The 21783-nt window shown below is 36.3% G+C and overlaps 1 protein-coding gene across 1 annotated transcript; it reads left to right on the top strand.

The window, feature by feature from the left end:
* Window positions 1-545: 545 nt before the first annotated feature.
* LOC138333619 (arrestin domain-containing protein 2-like) lies at window positions 546-21480 on the top strand. The gene is made up of 7 exons (XM_069282101.1): window positions 546-1251; window positions 8835-8969; window positions 11647-11891; window positions 12441-12629; window positions 14937-15113; window positions 18508-18610; window positions 19744-21480. Exons 1-7 carry the CDS (start codon window positions 1137-1139, stop codon window positions 20013-20015), a joined length of 1236 nt encoding a protein of 411 aa, XP_069138202.1. The 5' UTR covers window positions 546-1136; the 3' UTR covers window positions 20016-21480.
* The last annotated feature ends 303 nt before the right edge of the window (window positions 21481-21783 follow it).

The following is a 21783-nucleotide window of genomic DNA, read 5'->3' as shown; positions in this document are numbered from 1 at the left end:
AAATGCTTGAATATTTTGTTGAAGCAGGTAAATATTAATCGTTGTTTAAAACACAGAAAGTGAGCGAAAACATGACCTCACGTTTGGCAAACCAGATATCGTTTCTTAGAATTCAGATTAAATTTAATAAAATCATCATTAATTTAATTGGTAATTCAAGAAGAAAAAACATTCTTGCAAACAGTGTATATTGAATTTCAGGTTAAATCACACTTGATATTGTATTGTAAGCAGTGTTTCTTAAAATTCAATATCTACTGATGCAGATTGAATTGCATTGCTTAAATTGAACACAATTAAATATTGATTATGATTGTCTACGATAACTTTGAGTGAAGGCTTTGACCACAGCATTCTCACACTCGATATTGTCTTGGAAACAGGAATTCTTAAAATCCTATTGTCCTTTCTCAGATTAAATTTCACGAATTCAGCATTACTTTAAATTGAATCCTATAAATACATTTACAGATGTTCATGTCCTTGTGGTTAATGCATTTGTCAGTCTACATCATTGGGTTTTAACACCGCAGTATCTCCCCAATGGCGATACTTTTATTTACTCGCTCCTCTCGCGGGTCTGGGCGATTGCCATCAGGCACAGATATGGAATGACAACGTAGGCTCTATCTCTGATTCTGTTCCCTCGTCTCTGCTCGTAACGACACCAAGTGACATCATTCGCTTTGTTGTCAGACAAAGGTAAGATGGATGCAATTAAATCTATGTAGACAGACTGGGTGGTAAAAATGGAAGTATGCCTGCCAGTTACTGAGACTCCTTGCAACAGATACAGCGGGTACGAAGAGGAAACACGGTCCTATTGATCCAGAGCTCTCGGCTAGTAGTGTGTTCAAGCAGGCAGCCATTCCAGTAATGGTTATAAGCCGCAACACAACGAAAACGAAAATTTGCTTTCGATATTGGAAATATTTATTGTGCCTTTGATGATTTGTGGATGCGAACAAAAACAGGCTGCCATCCTGTCATTGTAATTTCACGTTTCTATGGTGACCAGTAACGAGGGTGATGCGGAAGGGTGTTTCCTTCTGCTCGGTGCTTGTGTTGTGCCTTGTGTGTGCTTTTCGTGGAGACGAAATATGTTTGAGAACCTAAATACATGAACCTTGACAATTATGGCTGTTACCTCCATAGATCTGCATCTAGAAGGAGACAATCAGGTGTATATCTCGGGACAGAGGGTCAAGGGTTCTCTGGTGCTTCACATTGGCCTTCCTGTCATTATAGCAGGTAAATATAAGCAATGTAACTGTCTAACGCTATTTGGTAGTGTATCCGAGACTGTTTCGGTATCAATTACACACATATATACACATATATAATGTATTCATTATACATGGAGTGTTTTGTGTGAAAAATCTGTTAAAAATTGAATGACACAATATATGCGGATGTAATATACAATCTGGTGGTCGATCAATATTTTACATTACATGTTAGACAATATATACAGGGAAAGCGTTTGTAATTTAATACTGGTTATAAAATGTATACTCGTCATGTGACAACCAACGGTTTTATCGACAAATGCTACCACTGGAGGTGTGCGGCACCTGTGTCAGTGTGATGTGTGGTTATTGATGGGGAATTTGGTGCCGGCGGTGGGACACGGATCAGACCGGGGGTAAGGGGTGGGGGTGATAGTTGGACGTTGGCAAGAAGATGGCTAGCGGGAATTTAATTTTATAGGTGTGGGTAATATATTATGAGACATGGATACACGTGGGCGTAGCTTGAGGATTCACCGGTACACGTGGTATTCATATGTACGAATGTGAACAGGGCCAGACGATTACAAGTGGGTGGTCATGTTTTAAGGTTAGAATAAAATGGGTTGACCGGGATGCATTTTGTTCGTACATGTGAAGACATACGTGGTCCCTAATACGCTAGGGTATGCTGGGTAGCACGTATCTACTGAACTAAGTATGAAAATCTACAAATTAAACGAAACAGATGGGATCGCTCGTATGTATTCACTTCACATAGTTCACGTCAGCCGCCCATGTAAAAACCATCACCCGAAAGCCATCCTCAGGCATTCAGTGTCTGTGATTACATAGTCGAAATTCAGTGTTATCCATGATTCCATTTCATTGATTTAAAAGAGGATAATTAACGCTACACAGACTGCCGTGTAAAAAGCGGAAGTGGTAACAGAAATTTTAAGCTGCGCGCGCTGATGTATCTCCCTGATAACCTCATTGTCGGCCCAAGCTTTGGTCATTTTCTCACCTCCACACTCGTAATTGATCAAGGTATTGACAGCGTGTCATTATAGTGAAGCTGAAACGGTCAATAAACGAGAGCACTAAGCCTATGGATGCTTACAGAGGGATTTCCCACTGTAGAATGACGTTTATCAATGGCGAGGAATCCGGGCCAGTAGACAGACAGATAGCAAATCAAACATTGTTTCATCAACCAGAATACAATAAACCACGTCTGTCGAATACCACTTGTAGGAAAGGAAACTCAAGTCCTGTGTATCAGACTTGTTTGTTCTATTATTTATAATAATTTGTAAATAATATTGATAATTATTTTCATGACATATATGTAATCAACACAACATTACATCCAGATACAGAGTAATAACGACAATTATTTATGTAATATAAAATTTACAGCTGACTACTTCATTAAGATTTTTTTTCTTTTAGAATTGGTTATAAGTTGTTTTCTTTTTTTTGTATGAGTCATACACACATACATTTAATGTACGACTACGATTAAGGTTGACAAGCTGTGAAGCATTATTGTAATTTATTGTTATTGGTATTTGTTTGCCGTCGAATTAAAAGCTCAGATTTTGAATACGATGTGTAGCATTGTTGTGTCCCTGTCACTTCTTTATAGTGGAATATTTGGCCATTCTATAGTGCTGTTTCACTGAAGCACAATGCCAAAGACAAGGGAAGTCTCACCGGAATCTATTGATACGCAATAATGTGCCTCAGCCTGGAGATAGAACCCAACACATTCCTCATAGTCAAAAGTAAATCGGCGTCAAGAGAAACGTTAATGTACAGATGTTTGGTGATTTGGTGATGTTTGATGATGTTTTGAGATGTTTGGTGATGTTTGATGATGTTTGATGATGTTTTGTGATGTTTAGTGATGTTTGGAGATGTTTGGTGATGTTTGGTGATGTTTGGTGATGTTTTGTGATGTTTGGTGATGTTTGGTGATGTTTTGTGATGTTTGGTTATGTTTGGTGATGTTTTGTGATGTTTTGTGATGTTTTGTGATGTTTGGAGAGTTTTGGTGATTTGGTGATGTTTTGTGATGTTTGGTGATGTTTGGTGGTCATTTAAGGACGGACTTCTCTGTATCCTATGTGTTGCGTGTGGTGAATATTGTTTTGAAAGATAGCGATATATTTATGTTGTGTCTCCTTGTGATATCATGAATTTCTACAAATTTGCAGTGGTATCTCACCGAGGCATACTCAAAGCAAGATACTACACAGCCGGCATTAACTAAAACAGACAAACCAGTCATCCAACTCCCAATATGTGGCACATTAGGCAGAAGCAGAAGCAACGATTGCTATCTAATATTATGTGTATCTGTAAAGATTCATGGCGATCCAAAGTCTTGCTTACACGGGCTGACCATTGTTATAATGAATTCTATCTATTTTATACCGACATGACTGTCAACAACAAATCTACCGTACATATATAACGTTAAGGTTACTTGATGTCCCATTGCATGATCGTAAAAGGCAACACAATTTGGAATCTTAACTTTTCTTTCTTTTTCCTGACTGCCTTCCTTCTTCCCAGCACCACTTTGACTGATTGAAATGGTATCCTTGGATGTACATTTTATCCCTATGCATTTCGGTAAGCTACTTGATTACTTCAACTGAGAGTAGTTTACGGAACAGCATGGTGATCAAGTAATGATTTTAATCAAATTGGAAATCGCTTTACTTTTGGCTTCTGGTTGAGCGTTCGCCCACGAAAAGAAAGTCTGATTTCTCTCTCAGTAGAAATGAGTGGGATAACTGACAAGTTAGTTGACAGTATAATGTGACCGGGTGGGGTGTGCTGTTTTGGTATCTCTGACAGCATGCTTCAACGAGATTGCACTATAAAAAGGGCAAAAGTTACACAACTATCACAAAGAGCCACATCATGGACATACTGCAGTCTTTTCAAAGACACACTTTCTTATGACTTCACACATGCAACTCATCCCATACACGAGATGGGTACTTATATTGCTCCAGCTCTTGGACGTTATGCAAAACCCACCAATCAACTACTCCAGATGGCCAGATCCCTTTAATCCACGACTGCTCAACGTGATCACATTAGGAAGCTGAGCCGAGGTCGTTACAAGGACCATCATGTCCGACGCATTGTCGGCAATGTACTCCTTAATAACCTTACACATGATGCTGTAGTAGATCTGACACCGTGCTTGGAGCTCTTGAAATAAAATATATTTGCTTGGGTTTCAAATCACATCGTTGTAAGTACCGAGAGCTAGCATTGCAGAATCTGAAATAGCAAATTGGTCATCCTTATCTAGTCATAAAACGGGATCTTTCCTCGAAATAAAGGCATTAATCCGAGGAATAATAATGCCTTTTTGCATCAAATGTGAGCATTCCTTTTCCATTGTAATAATGGCTGAATCCATTGTTTAACCAGATGTCCATGGATCTGGAATCAGTTGGTGAAAGGGTAATGCTGTTTGTTTGATTAATCAAAGTCCTATTAACAGCCATGGTGATGTAAGGACGGCTTCCCATGTATGCGGTGTGTTGCGTGTATGTAGTGCGAGGTGCGGGTTTTAGGAGACTGCGGTATATTCGTGTTGTGTCTTCTTATGTAGTGTAACTCTAACCCTTTTTACAGTACGATATCACTGAATCATGCCACCGAAGACACCAAGCAACACACCCACCCGGTCACATTAAGGATAATGAATCTCCATTAATGAATAATGAATCACCGCTGCATTTTGTGATGTGTTTACTGCAGGGTTTGCTCTGACATTGGATAGGTATATTTATTCGTTTGGGAGCATGAGTCGTTGCTACATTCTACCTTGTGATCGGACGATAGTCCAATAGGAAGATTTAAAAAAATATAAAAGTTGAAGTTTTATCATATAAAGTTACAAAGTGAATCTAGTATTTGTTGGCGTTGAAATATCATTTTAGGCCATACATACAGATGCTCTAATATTATAATTGTTATTAATAAACGTTTAATGTTTGCGTTGGAGACGTTATAAGGGTCTTTAATATAATCTATACAATGGATTTTGAGCAATTGGCCCTCAGTGTATGTGACGTGTTGATGTGGCTGCTTCAAACAGCAAATCTAATCTGTTACATACTTTATAGTTGCTGTTTATATTCGTGGATGCTAACGTTTCGTTAAATACGTGGTCAAGGTAAATCTTACGAACTTAACCATCGAATGGTACAATGGTCCACAGTGACGAGTGATAGTTTATTAGGTGATATGGTGGTAGGTGAAATGATCAGATCAATCTGCGTATATTTATTGTTGGAGAGATAAATAGCACACGGTGATGAGACTACCAAATCAATAATGTTGTAAAAGCTACAATTCGTGACGTCATTTGATCTGTTCGGAAACCACAGCTGACGCTGTGATTTGTAGCCGCTATCATATGTCATTATAAAAGGTATATCAGTTACAATGTAGTATTATACAAGTTACTTCAATTACAATGTAGCATTATTAAAGGTATATTAGTTATAATTTAGCATTATAGAAGGTACACCAGTTCAAATGTAGCATGATAAAAGGTACATCATTTACAATGTATCATTTATACAAGGTACATTGCTTGCAATGTAGCATTATTTGTTTATTTGTTTGATTATTTTAACGTCCTATCAACAGCCATGGTCATGTAAAGACGGCATCCCATGTATGCAGTGTGTAACGTGTGTGAAGTGCGAGGTGCGTGTTTTGGGAGACTGCTGTATGTTGTGTCTTCTTGTATAGTGGAACTGTTGTCCTTTCGGCGAGATGGTATCATTTTAAAAAGACACTGTGCCCTGTAGGTAGGGCAAGAAAATCATACCTGCGGCCCCTATTGGGTGATCATAGCAGACGACTAAATTAGGATCTTTTCTTTTCTTCCTAACTGGCTATGTTCTTCCAAGAGTCTCCCTTGACACCGCCTCACTTTTGGCCTTCTCTTGAGCACTCGCCTCGTGAGGTAGGACACTGGGGTCTTTCCCCTGGTCGAGACACACTATAGTCTATAAAAGTGGTAGTTTCTGCTCCTGTTTAGCGCTCAGGATACAGGGAGTAGGACGACTGGTTCGCCCGTTGTTAGTCTAATGTGATAGGGTGGGACGTGTTGCTTTGTGTCTTCTGCAGCATGCTTAATTGATATAGCACTATAAAAAGGTCAAGAGTTGTACTATACAAGAAGACACAACATTGATTAACTACAGTCTCCCAAAACACGCACTACATACACGCAACAAACAGCATACATGGGAGGCCGTCCTTACATGACCATGACTGTTATTAGGACGTAAATTGAATCAAATAAAGAGAAATACCACGAATATATCACAGCATACCTAAACATGCAAACTTTCAATCGACCAACTCAGACAGAGGTGACCATTGTCCTGCAGATCACGCGTTAGAATTATACCTGCTGCCCCTATTGCATGATCGTAAAAGGCGACTAATTTAGGATCTATCTTTTTGTTATTCTTTAAACACGCACATCGGACCTAGACACCTAGTATACGGGGGCCGTCCTTGAATGACCCGGACTGTTTAACCAAACCAAACATGTATTTTTTGGTTTTACATGTGCTCGTGTCTGATATAAGGGGTAACAGTGACGTATAAGTGAGCCATTTGCTTACAGATATAGTTTTATTCTTAGACTATTCCAGTAAGTCAACAAAATTACTGTTTAGAATACACTTTTTGATATTAATATTTACATGTGCCAGTGGCAAATGCTGCATTATTCGTGATATTAGAAACTTTATATCGCATTTATCGAATCACGTGAAAGATGTAATTAACATTGTAAAATGCAAGCGTGAATGTTGCTATCAAAAAATAGAATATTCATGTACAAATCATATTATTTAGTTACTGCCACTTTTAATACTTACGAATCCATGGTGACATGGATTCTAAAATCTATGTTTAGGTTTTTTTTTTTTTTCAGATTACTATGATAATAGCTTAAGATATAATTTGAAATATGTTGATAATGCATTAATGTATGGACTTAATAGGAATTCTAAAACATTATAGACTTTTTGGTGGCATGCAATGACGGATTTTCTTTCTTAATAAATATATAAGACGTTCGTACTACATATGTATAATATGGATATTGTTCATTTAAATCAGACATATCCTTAGGTGAACTGCCAAGTCTAAGTTAGACCGCGAGATGTTTTTTAACAGAATGTAACCTTATGTTCAAGCGAGAAGGTAGAAAGTTATATAAAGAAAGTATTTATATTTTTCCGTTTGTTGTCCCAGATGTATACTAGCATGGTCTTCACGACATCTCGAGAGTAGTTTTACCCCTACGTACTTTGCGTTATCACCATGACGACATTAGAATAGTGGTTTCGTTCAGATTTACTGTAAGTTGCTATTGGTAAAGTGTTTTACAGAAATTGTTCCAGAATTTACAAACATTTCGAATCGCTTGCGATGGCTGTTTATCAAAACGTATTGCTTCTGGATAAACTTATTTCAGTATACTGTGACATTAGCTAAAGCAGACGGTTCATAACAGTATGACTGGTAAATATGTGTCATATAAGTAATATCGAATGTATGTTCCGGTTAACAACGGATCCCTGCAAACATATTTCTTTAGGATATGAATTACTTCAAATAGGAAATATGGGACAAGGCGGATCCTAACCTTGTAGACAGAATATTTTCGACTTTTAAGACGGGTACATAGTTATATGTAAGACTGATTCACTAATCTGATTGTTGTGCACCAATCTGCCATCAATTATTTATTTATTTCTACAGTTATTACCTAATTAATGTAGATATGAACTGTCAGTTTAACAATGTCACATCTTGGTATCTGTCATTTAGTAATTGAAAACATATTTCATATTTCAATATGTATATACAAAACGTCTCCATTTCCAAAGTTATGGCTACGTACCTTATACCGAATATAAGATAATTTTTATTCCCCGCAGATCACGTTTGCGGGGGATATTAAATTGGGCTCCGTCCGTCCGTCCGTCCGTCCGAGATTCTTTTCCGGGTAATAACTCAAAAATCGTTCAACGCAGCTCTTTAAAACTTTCTGTATACATCAGACAAGTGCCCTAGTTGTGCCTTGTGCTGTTGCAGATCTTCAAAGTGTTTGGAGTTTTTTTTCTGTAATCTGGACACTCAGTCAAAAATACCAAATTACAGTTTCTTTTTCTTACCTGCTGTTATTTTTTCAGTTTTACAAAGCTTGCATACATATAAAGTTATACTTGGATAATTGTAACTTTGACCTTGATGTATTTGGGGTTTTATAGCAACTGCGGGGCGCGAGGGATAATGCCACGCTTCGCGGCTCCTTATTTGTTTTTATATTTTTGTTGTAAATTTTTTTACTGATTGATATTTTTTTAAATTTCAGTTGAATGTTTTAAAATTTGCCCTATCAGCATTAAACCATCAATAATGATATTTTTCATAGAGAGGACCTCTGACCAAGTTATTAGCGTTTCAATGTACATGTAGTCTTCTGTCCATGTGATGCGCGCGTCTTAACAAATGTTTCGTTTTTTCTGTTGCTAGGCGTGGAGGTCCGTTTCCGTGGTGCCGCACGTGCGAAGTGGAGTGAGACAGTCCAGAGTGGTACCCATCGAACGGACATAGAACATGAAAAGGAGGAAATCTACTTTGACGACAGATTCTGTCTCTGGGGAAAAGGTAAAACAAAATATTACTTGACTGAAAACACTCATTGCAATTCTTTAGCGTAAACACCATTATATTAAATCTGTTCTTAATCAAATTGTTTTGAAGTAGTGATGCTTTGATGCTTTCACCATTATGCCAGACTCGACAACGGATTATTTGTTATGGCCTACTCGGGACCTCATAAAAACAACTACTACATATTTAAACAACAATGGAATGATTAGGCTGTAGATCGGGACGTTCGTGAGGCAGACGTCTGCTTAAGCTTCATGGTCCAATAAAACAATTACAGATGCTTGTAATATAACTGCTGGTACACTTGTCTGACCCTGGCAACCAAGACAGTTCAGTACATTCTAGTACAGTGAACAAACACAAATATAGATGTTCGTATTGTGGTTAATGTCCTTAAACCGCCCCCGTATAGACATTTACACGAGTCATGCATATATTGACTATTCCAATAAAAAATGCGATCGATATTGCTGCAGAACGTGATCTTTCAAAGAATGTCAAATGCTCTTTATATTCAGATAGAAGAGATAACAAGGGTTCTCTTTCCCTCAACAAGATCTATTCTTAGAATTATTTTTTTCATTTTTTTTGTAAAATACCAAATGACAAAACTTGATTTAGGAAAATGATTTAATGCAAGTATTTCCAACATGTTTTTTTTCTTTTTTTTTTCTTTTTCTTTTTTTTTTGATTGTATAGACTCTTTATATGACACTACCATGATGCCCATTATCAACGTGTGGTCCCTAAGTCTATTTGAAATAAAATAAATGAAAGAAAATCTTTAATGTTTCTCTGGCGGTATGCTTCAGCAAGATAGAACTATAAAGAGATGCAACATGAGTATGTCGCAGACGAAATAAAACTTCACAAAAGCACATTGCATCCTGAGGAGGTCTTCTTTGAATAGCATTGGCTGTTAATAGGACGTGAATAAAACAACCAATTAACCAACGAAAAGCTATTTATTTAAATTTCAAACCCAAACCTTGCAAGTTTGTTCAATGACAATTTGAAAAATAAATAAATAAATAAATAAAAAATCAAGACACAAAATCCAAAAACAAATCAAATCAAAATGAGGTAAATGTGCATCAAAATGATAGATTCTCATGTTTACAATTGTTGATATCTTCTAAAATAATCTAAATTACTTCCAAGAATTTCACAATGAAATAGAATTCGCGAACTGAATTACCGAGAATAGATATATGTAACTCACATTGACGGAAAATTTTAATGTCATTGAATGTACTCCGCCAATGTTAATCTCACCCAACATGTTTCTTAATGGAAATTGCGAAATTCTACAGCCGCGACAGAAGTTTGGTTTACATAAGGAGATACGAGATTTGTGGTTGGTAGCTGTAGTAGAGGTACCTAGTAATCGTGTTGTATATAATTTCTGATGATTCTTCTGTTACACTGTACCTTAACCGTGTTTTTGCCTCATCAATCGAGTCATATAACGAAGAAATCAATAACCCGTTGTCCCCGACTCTGTTTCATGCTACATTGTAACAACGCAGTACAAACCCCAGCGTACACATCTGTATTTTTTTCTGTTTTGTTTTATTTCCGACTATATTGCATTGCAGTGTAGTTCATTATTAAATTGAGTTTTAATACTAATCTGTAAATCACTGCATCTCTGTCCTCGATATATGCCCGTAAATTTTATAAAGATTGTGGAAACTTCACATCGATGTCATGTATTTCAGTTAAGTTTTAAATTATTATTGTATTTCTTTTGAAACAAAATCGCTTATTGTGGTACATGTGATTTTTTTTTACAGTATCAATGCATATATGTTCGATTCTATAAATTTTTTGAAAACGTTTCATCGGTATCATGATAATTGCATGATGGTGACATTTTCGTGGGAGTCTTTATAAATAATTATACGTAAACCATGTGTCCACTCTACCATCAATCAATCTATGGCATCTATTATGTAAAGAACAATAGTAAAACTACTCAACCGGAAGTGCTTTGTAGTTATGGGTGCGTTCGATCAACAAGTGATGTATGATAATGGCCCTGTTAAAAACATTATTAGTTGTTGAAGTAGTAAAGAAATTGCATTACATGTGTTTTTACACTCTAATAGATCATTTGTTGTCTCGATTCTGTGCGAGTATAATTTAGTAACATCCGGCAAGCAATTGTGATTTACAAAGAGCATCATTTAATGCATTTTTATACTACAAGAGTATATACATCAGTATTGCACCTGCTGCTTCCATACAAGGCGACTAAATATGGGATCTTAGATTTTCTTTTCTTCTTAACGAAATAAATAGTCCTTTTAACATCGTCATCTTTCTGATTTTGAGTTGATCTCTCGTTTCTGTGAGATGGGCTTTGGGTTTTGTTCTCTGGCCTTAATACTCCATAGTCTAAATATATAGTAGTTTCTGATCCGCCTACCTCTAGGAATCAGAATAATATTGTTAAGTTAAAATTGGGAACGACCGGTAATTTTGTCATCAGAATTACTTTCAAAGTCAAAATGATTTATTATGTTTCAAGCTGATTAATTACCGTTCAAAACTGTAAGGAGACTGCAAGTTCTATAATGTATTAAACATGTAAAGCATTAAAAGGCAAAAACACTGAAATGGTTTTAATCAACAAGTCAGTCTTTAAAACACGGATGTCCTTTTTCAGTTAATGCTCAAAGCCGATGGGAAGGCCGAGAAGTGCTACAAAGAGGGCGCCACATGTTTCCGTTCCAATACAAGGTACCAGAGGGCGTGCCGTGTTCCTTTGAGGGCCCGGATGCTCACGTGCGTTATAACGTCCAAGGCATCATAATCCGGTATAATGGGGAGTGTATATCGACGCAGCGTATCATCAACGTTCTGCGGGACTACGATCCCAAAAAGGAACCTTGTGACATATCTTCCAACTCGGTAAGGTTGTTTCTCTTACAATCTTATTGTTTACAGCGATTACCCTGGTATTACCTTCAAGTAGTTCCGATCAAGTGACATGAGATAGTCCGGGATGGATAATATGTCAGTGATAATAAACCCTGAAGTATTGAGGATAATCAATAGAAAACAAATCACAATTTAATCTTGGTCTCGATCAATAGCAGAAACTACAATAGAACCTCCTTAATTTCAACTAGGATATAATGAAGTACTTTTTCGTAAAAGTACGGTAAAGCCCATGCCCACATGCCTTGAATATCAATTTGGTTGTAATGGGACATGGTTATTTGAAGAGTTTAACAATACCTTGAGGATTTCAATACAACCCGGATTTACTATACTTTAATTGGTTCCTTTGCTTACTTGTTTTCCTGATTCGTTAAAGATTTTGTTCCATTTGGTCTCCTCGAAGTCGAATTTGTTTATTGACATTTTCGTATTACCATTGTAGTTTCTCCATGTCCCACTTGTACCAGGTAAATCGTCTTCCACATATTACTTATCCGGGGGTTTATTCATCTACAGACACAACATCCGCTAGAGGACCACTCGGAGCGCTCAGTCCATACGTTCTGTTGTCGGCCTGGACGGGTGTCTTGTTCAATCTCGTTACCTAAACGTGCCTACGTACCTGGGGAAATCCTCAGGGCGGAAATCACTGTACACAATCTGTCCATCCGCAAGTCGGGCGCCGTCAGCCTCCAACTCAAACAGGTAAGTATCTAGTGCGGTTGTGTCGTCAATCTCTACCTCAAACACGTGAGTGCCTTGTACGAGTGTGACGTCAACCTCTACCTCAAACACGTGAGTGTCTTGTAAGAGTGTGACGTCAATCTCTAACTCAAACACGTGAGTGTCTTGAACGAGTGTGACGTCACCCTCTATCTCAAACACGTGAGTGTCTTGTAAGAGTGTGACGTCAATCTATACCTCAAACACGTGAGTGTCTTGTGCAAGCGTGACGTCAGCGTCATACTCAAACGCGTGAGAGTCTTATCGGGGTGTGAAGTCAAAAGCCTCTACCTCAAACAGGTGATCGAGCTGTCTTTTTTTGTAATAACACGTCATTTCCCACATAAATAATCAATTCTTTATAAGTGGTTGCTATTTCAATCTTTACTTTAAACAAGTGTGTTGACTCCACTAAATGAGATGGTTAATAAGTATTTCTATATCGCATAAGTCTTCTCATTTTATTAAGATGATGGCATTTATTACTAACATAATGAGTCATTGTCTTACACTGATTAGCGTTAATACATTAACACTATTTTGTAAGAACTTTGTTGCTATGATGTATTTTTATTTACACAGAAAGACTTTACATTGAATCTCTCTTTCGATAATTGCTTGAACTATATATTACCCCCGTGTCAGTTTTCACTTCGTGTTCTTCCTTGTTCGTTCATTTTCTCTCTCATGAAGCGATCATTATCTCGTTTTCGTTTACTGTTTCTCCATCCAAATCCTTGCAAACAGATTTGTCTACCACATCTAAACCGTTCTTTTACCCCTTCTTCCGATAATTGCGTTACCTAATTAGTATAATTTCGTATGTGCATTCATTTCGTCAATCGTATCATTTTTTCTTCCTTTCCGCCTATCACAATTCCCATTCTGGTTCATTTATCGTTTCTCGATCCACCCACAAGCCTCCTGTTCCCTCGATAGAGATAGACGGTGTTTTGAAGCATACACATGCTCTAGTGTTAAAATATGTGGGTGTACAATCAATAATGTCAACTGCCGCCGAGTATTCAATGAGCAAGATTCTGAAGCTTCATCTTTGTATGCGATCGCTAATATGGCTGTAACAATAGCCTAAAGAGGGATGTTAGCGGGAATGGTATCAATACAGGTACATGCATTCCCGAGAAACATGACGCGGTTTGATCGTGATAACAATATCTCGATTGACCCTTCGGCACGACAGGCTAGTTCATTAATGTCATTGTACCAAGCTGTGTATAGCCGTTTTTGCGTCATTGTTTGTGATAGGTTTTACATTTTACATTACATCTATGGGAATCAAAAACCATATAGATCAGACCAAAACACGGGCTACGTTAACCAGTGCGAGGTTGTTTTTGTTGCCGTTTTGAATGAGTCATTCAAAATTTAATTTTGATAAAAAAAATTCTAAGTACATCCGAGGTACTGATACATTTTGGGATCCCTCGAACTAATCATATCCTTTTCTATAAGTGGGCCACAATAGAAGACTTGATGTCAACAATAGTGGGATCGAGTGTAATTGATTTCATTTATTCTGTTGATTGAATTGTTTGAAAATATCGCAACAACCATTGTTATCATAAGACAACGTTTATCATCTGACAGACATCTTCAAACCCATTTGCTGTTGGTGTACCAATTTTCAATTCCATATTGTGATCTATATCGGTACAGATGTGAAACCAATTTGCTTGTTGATTGTGTGCTTGTTTCATTCTATAGAGAATTTTGCCAAAGAAAGATATCTTTTTTTGTCCTTCTCCATTTTATTGGGATTTAAAAAAAATAATTGTGTGCTATTTCTATGTAAAAATAACTACAGAAACCGTTTATAAATATTTTTTTCGCCACCACAAACGTTAAGTCAGCCTTGCCGAAAAGGAGGGTTATTAGTTTAGTAATTACCTATATTCACCCGCGTATATCATAACAATTATCAGTTCTAAAAATAAAAAATGCAGGGTTCTAGCACGTAAAATGTGTAAGTGATTAAAAGTATGATAATTAAATTACATCATTATATATAAAATACTTCTGTTATGAATTGATCGAAAATAAAACACTGTTTTTTGGAACCGGAACATCGGATTTTCTTCAGTTTCACTCGCTCAGGTATATGTGATTAGTCAATCTTGTCTGTGTTATTTTGCACAAAGTTTATGATAACGTTATTAACCCAATTCGTCAATAACATTTGCATGTCTGATATGATAATGAAAAGGAATTTTATCAAAGAAGTAATAAGATCATCCCAGTATTGCATTATGTATTGATTCCACCTTTCAGATAATATCATACGGGGGAGTACACACGCGGACCATGCTCCTCAAGGACCTTAAAGTGTGTGACAGTTTGAGGCCAGGCCAGCACCGACACTGGCGGGATTACCCACTCCGTGTTCCGTCACTATGTCCATCCAGGCTACACATGTGTAAGGTGCTCGATTTGCGGTACTGCGTGGCGGTAAGTCCTGCAGAGGTAGTTGCACTTTTACATCATCTCTCAACTATCATCAATTACAAAAAGACGTGCTTGCATGCTCAAGATTATTTGGGAATTTATTCCCTTCCGTACCTGTAATTAATTGCTGACAAAAACGTATAATACTTGTTAAAGAGCATTAAAATGGCGGTAATAGAGTGATTTTTGGTTAACCGTACAGACTGATTACGTCTTGTGATGTTTGTCGTTCACTTGTAGTTAACAATCCAAACATTGTCTGATTAGATCTCACAGTTTCAGACTCTGAGCTCATTGGAAAAGCTGACACCTGAACATCATTTCATCGTGAGATTGCAGTGTGGTTTCACACTGCAACATAACCTTTTAACACGACAACTATTCTCTGATTAGTTGTGAGCGCCTTTCAGCTTCGCCAAATAATTCATCTAGAAAAGAAATTCTGAGACTTTGTGCACGTGACGCTAAAAAGTGCATTTCGAAGCTGACCGTGACAAACTTTGACGTGATGACCGGATGGACTGTTTATTTGCAATCCTACTGTCATCATTGAATAATTTTGCCTTTAGAGTTTGTGCGCACCAATAATATTGAAGTCATGTAATCCTACGAGTCTTGTATTTGTTCATGGCGATATTACATAGTGGAGAAAATGTAGCGGCCAGACCGGGATTCGAATCCGAGTCCTCAAAAACTAACCAAATGCTCTACCGCTGAGCTATCTGGTCATCGATGATCGACCCAGTCCAAGTCCGCGACTTTACAATAGGGACGTTGATTACTGCCAAAGCGTAGTGCCCTACTTAAACTCGTGTGAACACCTGATAAAAGAAAATGGTTTGTATATTTTTTTTCTGTCGGTTAGTCATTGACAGATTTGATATGTACACACTACGTTCTCATTTTCAAAATTTAGTCAATCAAAATAATTATGAGCTTTGTTAATAATGGCTAAGTCATGCATTATATTTTTGGAATAACATTTGTGATTCTTCGTATACCTTTTTAGAATAATAATTCAAATGTCTTTCGAGTTGACGTCTATCAGATTTGATCTAGTTTTGAAAGTTTTGTTTTTATTTTAAGCAAAACAAGATACGCGTATTTGTATTTGCGTCATTTAAGATAGAAAATTAAAGAAAAAGATGACAAACTATTTATTCACATATTAGCAAACAATGTTTGATAAACGGATGAAAAATAAAGACAAATGAAATGTTTAGCGGCGTTATCACAATCTGCGAGTAAAATAAGCTTGTTATGCTACGACGCAATCGCAATACTATCGACAAATGTTCCAATTGATGTTGAGAGAAAATGTGACAATCAAAGGGGGATTCCGATGATGGTTGAATCTCCTTGGTTTGAGGAGGAATATGACGTCTATCAACAACAGAAGTTGTGCAAAGATTCTTTCATTGGTAGCTATCCCTCTACATCGTACATGTCTAGGGAAGGCCTATTGTTTATTTAGACCATGTAATGTTAAACTACCCATTGAATGTGGCATATGAAGTAATATACCGAGAGAACATCGAATTTGTAGCATGTGTAAATGAAACGAAATTGGAGATGAGTTCCATGATTTATTTAAATGTACTGATGATAAATTAATATCAAAAAGAAATACTAGATACTTTTATAAAAGACAAAATAGTTCTAAATTTGATACCCAATTATGAAGTCAACAATTAACTAATTTCAATATACAAAATTTAAAATTATTATACAAGACAGACTTCCTTCAGTTCCTTAATATAACCAGTATACCATATGTATTGTAGATGTGTAATATGTACTGCACTATTTCATTTTGATGCTGTTTACAAGCATATGTCATAAAATCATTGCCAAATTGTCATTACGGCTCAAAATGTATTTTCGTAGACTCGTGTTTTGGTAATGGCTGCTCCAATATCTGTTTACGAGATGATTTAGCCAATTCGGTGGGCTGGTGACAAAATTTTATTAATTTTGTAATATTAATAAACATTTGAAGGTTAGCGATTTTACTAGGCTGATAATGCTCCATTTTGCTAATTAGTACATGTATAGCATGCCAGGCGTGCCGGAGAAACCGTACAACTATTCGCTGTATCATCTTGCCACTAGATATAAAGCCATACAGATCTAATTGTAGGTTGACCAAAGAACATCACCAGAAAGGATCATACGCATAAATCTAGGTAGGAAAGGAGAGGTATCAATCAGTTATTACCCTAGACACCCATTTTCTTATTTAGGCATTAAAACAGTTTTTGCTGAAAGCATTTTGACCATTTCGTAGCGAGAGATTAATATATAGTACTACATGTCGATCATAATGTGTTGACATCTAGGGAAATAAGGTAATTTGCAATTTTTGTGTTAAATAAGCATCTCCTGTTTTTACCCACGTGTCATGCAGCTATTAGTGTTTGTTTCATGAATACCATTTCGCACTATCTGCGCTGCAGGTAAAATGTAATGATCACGAAAGTCGATTGCATTCGGATTCGTAATATTTTTTCCCTACCTTACTTTTCTTTGCTTGATCTTACTTGAAACTATCTGATTTTAGGCCTCGAGATGAGCTCTCGCTATTGTGAGGTAAACTTAAAGTGCAGTCCCTTGTCGGGACACACCATTGCCTATAATCATGATGTCAGTTTCTGTTCCTCCTTAACGTGTATCATTAAAAGAATGAGACGAATGTTTTTGTCCTTTGATAGTATAATGTAATTGGATATGGTGTGTTATTTGACGACATTGCTAAGTAGGATAGCATTATATGAAACTCAGCAAGAAAATTAACTATCGCAAGGAGACACAAGACGAACATACCGAAGTCTCCCAAAATACCAGATGCAAGATTCACATGGATTACATGCAGAAAATTCCATATGAAGAGGTCGTTAATAAATCATCATAGCTGTTAACAGTACGTTTAGCATAATCAACGAACTTCAGGCAACATCAAGGTCATTTTGAGTAAGGAACGCATTGTATGTAGCAGTAAGTGGCTGCCTAGATACAATTACAGACCTGTTGTTTGGTAGGTTGATTAAATCAACTTCCCATTAACGGTAAGGATGATTCATGGACGGCAAAGTGCTTGTATGGTATGGGGAGTATGTTCCTGTTTTGAATCTTTGTAATATTATACATGTAACAAAGAGAGTGGAACAGTACAATGTAACCCAATGGGGAATGGTGTTCGGTTTCTCTGGCGGTACGTTTCAGTGAGACAGCACTATACGGATCTGTAATAACAATTTACCTAAAACATTCACCCGTTTGATCATCGATGAGTTGAGGTTAAATGATAAAAAAATCAAGATCCTATGTGACTCATGCAATATTCCGTGCGACCAACTCTCCATATTTAAATATTCTGATTTTCTTCTTTGTATTGTAGGTTGAGGCCAGTTTTGCCGACACGGTGCTATACGCTGCTGTGCCAGTTACCATAGCAACGGTGCCAGATAATGACTTCGAGTGTACTAAATGGTCGTATAAATGTAAGTTGTCCATGGAAGGTGACGATTTCTTAATATTGGTTTTATAGGTTTAGATCTGCACTATAAGGAATTGACACGTTCCTAAGGCCACAGGTTAAGACCGTAGAGAAGGCGTGTCGGCATCGTTATTGAAGTCCAAGTTATCGATTGTGGGTTTCCCTATATTGTGAAGCAAAAAGACGGTAGTCGTGAAAACACTTACCGTAGAGTAACTACGCAGTTAAAAGTATTTCTTGTTTGCTAGATTTCCCGAGGTAATTATTATTCGATTGATATTTTATTCCATTACATCCACACTAATGGTTTGTTCACAGTGTCTTTTCTGAAAAAATTATGCATATTGAAGTTTTATTTATTTCATAAACTTTTTTTAATAATGATGTTCATACATATAGAAGTATATAGACGCAGGAATGTATTGAAAGTAGACATCGTTTCTCTGTCGAATAATTTTCATATGTGCAGGAAATTGTGCCAAGAAACTATTCGTTCTTAGTGATTTGTGGTTTTTCGATTATTTTTTTCACCATAAATTGTTTTATCTACATTACATAAGTATGCCCTGGAATAAGAGTCTCTTTTCTTGGTTTTACTTCCTGGAATACAGTATGTTTGATAAATCAGTGTGTATTTCAACAGATTGATATACTTATACTCTAAACGTTGACATTTACGCTAATATTATGCGAAGATCGCTCGATTGCGAAAATTTCCCGCCCATTTTTTTTAAAATTTAGTTTTGTAAATGTATGAAATGTGTTATTAAACGTATGAATCTATTAATGTATATATCTATAATAAACAACACCACTGCGATAGTTGTTTAAAAATTAACCGCGAAATAATACACTCGTGAAAATATCCACATTTGTAGCTTTAATAACAAAAAGTTGTCAATTTGTAGACTATACATTCGATACCAAACCCAAGGGATAAGAGAAGGATATAGATTATTACTTCGATGCACATAATTTAAAGAAAATTCTTTTCATTTCTGATGTAATTCTGAAGTAATTCAGACGACTAACAGAATTTCATCATCAAAGCAATATTGGAAGTCATTCTAGCTTAAGACTAAATGACATGGCGACGTGGTGAAATGATTTGTCAACACTCTTCTAATTCTATAACAGATGGTGCGCCTCCCCTTATGACGGACGATGCGGTCACAGACTGCTACATATACGGTTGCACCAGGGCTGAAACGGAGGAGGAGGAATTCAAACCAAAGTACAAATATTTTGAAGATTTGAGAGATATACGGAGGGAAAAAGACGTTCTGTTAAAATTACGTCAAAGTCCTGGGATAAAACGCAGAAAGGATAAAGATAAGACAAAAGGTGAAAGTAGTAGACCATGTGTGAAATTAAAAGGGGATGAAGTGACTTCAGCGTCGCAAGCATAAAATGCCCATATGTCAAATATAAATGTAGGTCCTATGATCACATGGCATGCATGTTTTGAGGAGACTCGCGAACCGCCGAACATGAGATGTCAATATCTGAGTGATCCATCATATCAATATCATTCTAGTATAAAAATTGACGGGAGTTGCGTTTAATGTACTTGCGCAATGCTTTATTTAAGAATGAAATGACGTGAAAGCATTTGTTTTCTGAACCCATTCTCTATTTGCATATTACACAGTTATCTGTCCTTGCGGATAATATATTTGTTGTGGTGTCATATGTGAACCTACGAACAAGGTAGGTAACTATGTAGAATGTTAAGACGGGATACGACGAGACGCATTAGAATATACCTTGTTAAGGCAGTAACATTGCCAACAAAGAGTAAATTCGTTGTCTGATTGCAGTCCCACATACTTCAAATGGATAACTTGAAATTCGTTGTACAAAGATAACTATTATGACGCCATACTTCATCCATATTGTGATGGGTTAACGTATTTCTAGCTTTGAAACCTCTGTATCTAATATGTGTACTTCATTTCTTCATCAAATAGACAGGCGTACTGTCTCGTACAGTATGATAAGAGTATTTCAACCCAGCAGGCTCGGGGTTGAATGAACGTCATAATCATTACGTCATTCATAATGATGACGTCAGAGTGTGTATCGTTGACCGGTACGATGTGTGTTAATATCATATATGTTGTAATATAGTAAAATTTCATCACCCCCACACTAACGTTTGTGTTAAAACTCATTAATGTCTTAAAACTCATTAAATATTATTATTTTCGCGAATTTGACCTAAAACTAAGAAATCAATTTTCAGCATTTTTTGTGTTGTGTGTTAAAATTTTGTTATCTCGAAAGAAGGGTTTCTATAATTCATTCACTTTTTTTAAATTTCCATGGCCAATTTTTTCGCGAGTATTGTAATGTACTTGGAAATCGCGAAAATAATAACAAAATAATTATCGCTCCAAAAATAACCAACTATGCGGTATTACTGATATCGTTATGACTACGAACTCTTGTTAGAAATCTGTCTAATTTTGCTCTTCTCTCGAATGTGTTCCTGCTTAAAATCACCTCGATATTTCACGAGAGAATACATGAGTATGGTTTAAATGTGCCTATGTTTGGTGGATTTTCGCAGCGTTTTAATTTCGCGATTTTTATCGCACACGAAAACAAAATTGGTTCACATTACTATTATCTTTCTATCGTTATTTGATTGATTATTTATAATTCCTATTGTCAAGGCGTTCGTTTCTTTCAGCATCCACGACAACCAGTTATTATTCATCGTATATACCTCGTTATATTGTTTATTATATACAATTTAGTATATATTGTTATATCACAGCGCGTACTATATCAATAAACCTTATAGATACATTTATCATATGTCATATATCATATGTCATAAATTATTATTTATCATTAATCAGTATTTATCACACGATAATCCATTTATTATTCATATTTGTTTATATCTTAAACCATATAATATAATTTATCATATGAACATGTTTTTAAATCGTTATATATGTATTTATTGTTTAATCATATGTTTTATAAAACATCAAAATATTGTTTACCATATAATTATTCATTTATAGTACATTCTTTTATTATTTATCATATGTTGTCAAAGCTACATATACATTCATCATATATATAAACCAATCTATTTTCATGTTGACTATATTCTCGTTTTCGTATACATAAAAAACTGCTTTTTAACGGTGATTATATCGT

This window comes from Argopecten irradians, chromosome 10 (assembly GCF_041381155.1).
Source record: "Argopecten irradians isolate NY chromosome 10, Ai_NY, whole genome shotgun sequence".
Lineage (NCBI taxonomy): Eukaryota > Metazoa > Mollusca > Bivalvia > Pectinida > Pectinidae > Argopecten > Argopecten irradians.
Note: the sequence above shows the minus strand (reverse complement) of the source record. Positions and strands in the feature narration are given on the sequence as shown.

What these genes read in the sequence shown, in the direction of transcription:
- LOC138333619 (XM_069282101.1), top strand. Translation starts at nt 1,137, where the DNA reads ATGGCTGTTACCTCCATAGATCTGCATCTAGAAGGAGACAATCAGGTG. An exon ending in TCAGCCTCCAACTCAAACAG is followed by an intron (nt 12,630 to 14,936) that starts GTAAGTATCTAG and finishes TCCACCTTTCAG; the next exon opens with ATAATATCATACGGGGGAGT. An exon ending in TACTAAATGGTCGTATAAAT is followed by an intron (nt 18,611 to 19,743) that starts GTAAGTTGTCCA and finishes ATTCTATAACAG; the next exon opens with ATGGTGCGCCTCCCCTTATG.